Raw genomic sequence first — 5,323 nt, forward strand, 5'->3', positions numbered from 1 at the left:
CTATCTATCTATCTATCTATCTATCTATCTATCTATCTATCTATCTATCTATCTATCTATCTATCTATCTATCTATCTATCTATCTATATAGTGTTTCGAATGACTGATACAAAAGCACAAAATTGAACACATTTCATATAAACTGACACACACATTGCTTTCTGTGTATGTTAATGGTTTCTTCTTTTTACATGAGGCCTCTTAGCCCACTCTTTGTGATAATATATTTTATAAAGAGGACTGTAGCAACCTGTTTATGTATTTATTAAATATACTTGACTCTAAATGTCATTTTCACCTGCTATTTTGGGACTACACAGCACTAAGTGCACATTCGGTCAGTTCAAAAATAAGCCAGTTAGTAGTGAGCACTGAGTTAGTAGTGTTTGCTAGTCCATCCATCCATCCATCCATTTTCTGTACACGCTTATTCCTTCAAGGATCGCGGGGGTCACTGGTGCCCATATCCAGCAGTCACAGTGCGAGGGGTGGGGTACACCCTGGACAGGTCGCAAGTCCATCACAGGGCCATCAACATCTTGAATTTTTAGGCCACACTAGTTGACCAGTGAGAATAAACTGTGCACCAATTAATCAGTCCAACACAATCATTAAATCATTTGATCTACTTGTGCATTAAAAAACTAATGATTTGGGATTTTATTTTGTTTTGTTTATTTTTTTGTGTGTGTGTGTGGGGGGGGGGGGGGTGCAGTTACTAATGTAGCAAAACAACTGGCTTATAGGACTTCTGCTCCCACTATTTGAGAAAAGTGCCACTAGTTGGAAAAAAAATTGTACAATTGATATCAAGGATTTTAATTTAATACACAAATGGCTTGCCATAATTGAGACTTAATAGCAAAGATTGTGTTACAGCCGGAAGCTCTTCCATCACCTTTATGCTTTGTTAAAGACACGTCAAACCAGTCAGCAGCATTATGCAAAACTTTGCATAACAACAGTTTAGATCACAGATTATAAACTTTATAACAATGCAGAAAGAACAACGTCTACACTATTTGTTTGTGCAAATTCTCTGACGGCCTCCATCTAATTTGTTCCGGTCATTTTGCAATGTTGCCACATTAAAGGTATAGTCCGTATCTTTTGAAGTGGGGTAAGCAAGCTACAACCAAAGTGGATTTTGTCTAAAAAAAAAAAAACTATTCCTAAAAATGTAATAAATGTTTACACTGAAGATAACATAATATTTCAGCTGAAAGTGTAAGAGTAAAGACTCCCACCTAATTTAAGCAGAGTGGTGTGGGCCTGTGCTCTGACACACTGACACACTTTACAAAACAGAAAAAGTTAATAATTATAGTCTTATATCACTRAACATTGTTTTACACTGCTTGCATTAAAGACAATAACAACATATTGTTCTCAGGCTGAGGCCTTGATGAATGAAACCCTACACCGAGACAATAACTTGTTTTCCTTTCAGGTCAAACATCCCCTCGAGTTTTCATTGTTTCCCAGCACCGTCTCCCCCACTTTCTTATTTCTGTGCAAAGAGTACATTTCCTACAGCAGCTCCCCATGTGTGTGTGTGTGTGAGTGTGTGTGAAGGAAATGCCCTTCAGTAGCTTTATGTCTAAATTTAGAGGCCTCTCCRTCCAGCTGTCACAGGCTGGGCCGGACTGTCGGACTCTCAGGAAAAAGACTCGAGGCGTGTTGAAGTCAGGATAAAGTGCGTAAGTTTTGGGTGTGCTCAGTTGAGAAAAGAAAAAAAAAGAGAGAGAGAAGAGCTATAAATAAACAGTGGTAGGGCTGGCATTCAGGAAGTGCAAATGGGGTAGAGGTGCTGGTTGATTTGCCACTTTCTTTTTCAAAACCAGTTATCTATTTAAAAACTAAAATCATCTTATGTTGAAAAGAGAATTACAGCCATTTTGGTCAAACCCAGAATTTAATAGTATGAACAAAAATTAAACTCTTGTGAATGGTTCTCAGCTGCGATCTCGTTAAATTTTAACCCTACATCTGTATAACTGACAAAGTTATAGCTTCTTTGGTGCGGGTTAATGATAACTAGCTGTGACGTCCATTTTGAATTCAACTGACTCCAAATGTAAATCAGTCGTAGATGTACAWCCCGTGATTTATTTTTAAAAGTTTCATTAGAATCCTTTTGGTGGTTCATGAGATATTTTGCTAACAGACAAATAAGGTTGACTCCAACAGTTAAAGCTAAAGTTTGAAGCAAATATCTCACACTAAGCAGCCCTTTGAGMTTTTGTTGTGAATAACTCTCATCTACTACCACACCATGTTTTAGCTCAGTTTCTGTAAATCTAACTTGATTATAGCCATTTTGTTATTTTCTACTTTGAGCTGGCTATGGCAGCCATCTTATTTGGAACTGACTCCAAACATTAATCAGCTATAGATGCACATCTAATGATTATTTCCTGAAAGATTCATTAAAATCTATCTAATTGTTCAGGAGAAGGTTTGCTAACAGGCGGGCAAGGTTCACGCCAATTAGTTAAAGACAACATTTTAAAGAAAACTCTGTCACGATCAGTTTAGGGTCAAAGTATGTGCAGGGGCTAAGTCTCAGCTATGACCATATCAAATCTGAAGCCAGAATCTGTAAAATTGATTGAGTTATTGAAGTTTTTGTGCTTTTTTAAATGTAACTTAGCTGTGTCAGCCATCTTTAGTAGGTCAAAAACCAAAGCACTCTCCCAGAATAGAAGCACATATTTCATCCAGTGATCTAATCTGTGTGAAGCGATGACAGATTTTAAATTCTAACACGTTCCCGTCCCACAGTCGAGCTCAACCTGCTCCTTGTCTGTTTGATTGTGAAATGTGCCAGTCTGACTGTCACTTTGGGTCTTTATTGACTCAGATCCTGACAGACCACCTGCCCCTCGCCCCCCCGCTAATTTGATTTTGCTTGGTAAGACAGAGACGATCAGAGCCGAGCGCCACTCTTGGTTTTGTTTCAGTTTGTCCTAACCTGCTTCGTCATGCCACCGTGGAAGGAATCCTGCTTCTCATATATCGAGCTGGACTGCATTGAATTCCTCAAGAGTTTCCATCGAGGAGTAGTCAAAATTAAAAAAAAAGTTTTTAAAATAAGCCACTCTTATCGCAAAACCCGCAGATTTCAATGAGGATCTTACAAGATCTAAAAGTGCTCAGAATATGTGTTGAGGATTACTCTCAGCCACTGCAATCCCAATTTTTAGCTCAATTTCTGCAAACCTAACTGAGCTATGGCCATTTTTGTGTTTACTAAGGTTGATTAGCTGCGGTGGCCACCTTGAATAAGGTTGACTCCAAAATTTAATCAGTTTTAGATGTGAATCCAGTGGCTAATTTTTAAAAGTTTTATTAAAATCACTTTAGTGGTTCATGAGATATTTTCCTAACAAACAAAAGATGAATAGCATAAAAGCTGTTTAATGTGGCAATCTCCTTGGTCATGGCCACAGCCTAGCTCAGGCAGGTTAGCTTTTAGCATATCTGAGTTAGCAATAGCCGGACGTGAAACTTTTTTTTTTTTTTCAAACTGAGGCAGGTATATTAGTTGCTCATAACATCTCAGTTTAAAACACTGAACTATCCCTTTAAATGACTCAGCTCTAAAGCAGTGTTGTTATTTAACCGTCCTCTGGCGCCATCTAGTGGCCTTTTACGTAAAACGTCTCGTCCCGACGAGGTCAAAGTTCAATGCCCAAAACCAACATGGCGGTTCGCTTGAAAGCACCCTTGGTGCTGAAGGCTGTGAAGAAAATAGTGATTGAATTCTGTCCTTTCGAGCCCAATGTCCGGTCCACGCGGTAAGGAAGAGTTTGTTGCATGTTATTGTTATGTTTGTGTGTTTTTGTGAGGGAGGTAGTAGTAATTTGGCGGCCGATTGCGACAAAAACCGGCAGTCGATCGTCACGACGGAAAAGGTCGTTTTTGCATCAAACCTCTGGCTTTGCTGCTCAGCTTTATTTAAATACGGATATAATCTAGGGTAGCTATAAAGGAAATTAAATAAAACTCTAGCGGAGGAAGGGAAGATAGTTTTATTTATAAAACACTCGAGACAGTTTTTTTCTGACATATTTCAACAAAGAGAACAGAAAATTTACAGCTTCTAGCTACAATTTTGCTACTTTTAGCCGGGTTTTTTTTAATCTAGCTTTTAATTAGTGTTTTACTTCCTTTATCTTTTAGTTAGGTTCAGTGACTTTGTCTGGTTGAATGTTATATTGCAAACGTTGATCATTCAAATGAATAAACRTGTTTAATGAATGTCCATCAATATTTTCCTGAAAAAAATGTACGTTTTTGTCAAAGCGGCGTACCTGATTGGACAGAACTGATCGTCTCTAAGTCGTTGCTTCATTTTGAGATAAATTGTACTCCTTGATTGTTTTGGTTCGTTGACTTGACTTCTTGGTCTGTTTGGCCCCACAGGGAGTTTCTGACCGCGGTGGGCTCCATGAAGATCCGATCCACCAACCTGAACTGTGAGATGACGACCAACGTCAAACACGACAAGTCCGAGCCCRTCGTCGATGTAACTTACGGTGAGGATGGCTCTGTGATGGTCCCAGTTTGGCAGTGATGTTCAACACCACAAAATTTTTTTCTGAATCTGATACAGCCTAAAACGGGCTGGTATTGTTTCACTGATCCAGTACTGATACTCTGAGTCAAACACACCTAATATGTCTGAACCTCTCATAAACACATGAGCTAGAGATGCAAAAATAAAAACTAAATGTCAGTCCTTAAATGCAACATCTTAAAACAAAATAGGAGTTTTGTTATGATGTGATGCAGCTCATTATTTATTAAACTAACAGAGCCAAAGGACGAGTGTTTGCCTCAGTAGTAGTTTTCTCCTCTTTGTGCTGCACTGTGTCTTTCTGAGTCATAATGTATGTTTTTATAATTGCAGTTGATGGGGAGAGGCTGATCATGAAGGGAGCTCATTTAACCTGCCAGGAGATGATGGATGCCTTTCAGTCCCGCTGCATAGACAAGGACCCCCAGGCGAAAGCTGCAGCGAAATGATCTGCTTCCTGYATGAATGTGTTTATCTGTGTGTTTAAAATGTCCAATAAAAACAATATCCTTCATTTTTACATGTTGATCCTCGCTGGTTCTTTTGTCCGGGTCAGTGCGGTGTGGCAGTGTTTGCACAATGTGACCTTTTTTCTTTTTTTTCTAATAAAAGGCTCATCCACGAGGACGTTGTGCAACAACAAACCTCTGACCCGACGGGCGGCGAAACAGTTTGGAACAAAGGTTTATAYGCAGAGTTACAAAAAGGGAAATAAAAAAAAACACAGATCATTCTGTTAA

The 5,323-nt window shown here is 38.9% G+C and overlaps 1 protein-coding gene across 1 annotated transcript; it reads left to right on the plus strand.

Moving 5' to 3' along the window:
• Positions 1 to 3,691: 3,691 nt before the first annotated feature.
• On the plus strand, positions 3,692 to 5,103 carry mrpl53 (mitochondrial ribosomal protein L53). The gene is made up of 3 exons (XM_014005862.1): positions 3,692 to 3,801; positions 4,430 to 4,542; positions 4,917 to 5,103. Exons 1-3 carry the CDS (start codon positions 3,692 to 3,694, stop codon positions 5,030 to 5,032), a joined length of 339 nt encoding a protein of 112 aa, XP_013861316.1. The 3' UTR covers positions 5,033 to 5,103.
• The last annotated feature ends 220 nt before the right edge of the window (positions 5,104 to 5,323 follow it).

The sequence above is a fragment of the Austrofundulus limnaeus genome, unplaced genomic scaffold (assembly GCF_001266775.1).
Source record: "Austrofundulus limnaeus strain Quisiro unplaced genomic scaffold, Austrofundulus_limnaeus-1.0 Scaffold32, whole genome shotgun sequence".
Classification (NCBI taxonomy): Eukaryota; Metazoa; Chordata; class Actinopteri; order Cyprinodontiformes; family Rivulidae; genus Austrofundulus; species Austrofundulus limnaeus.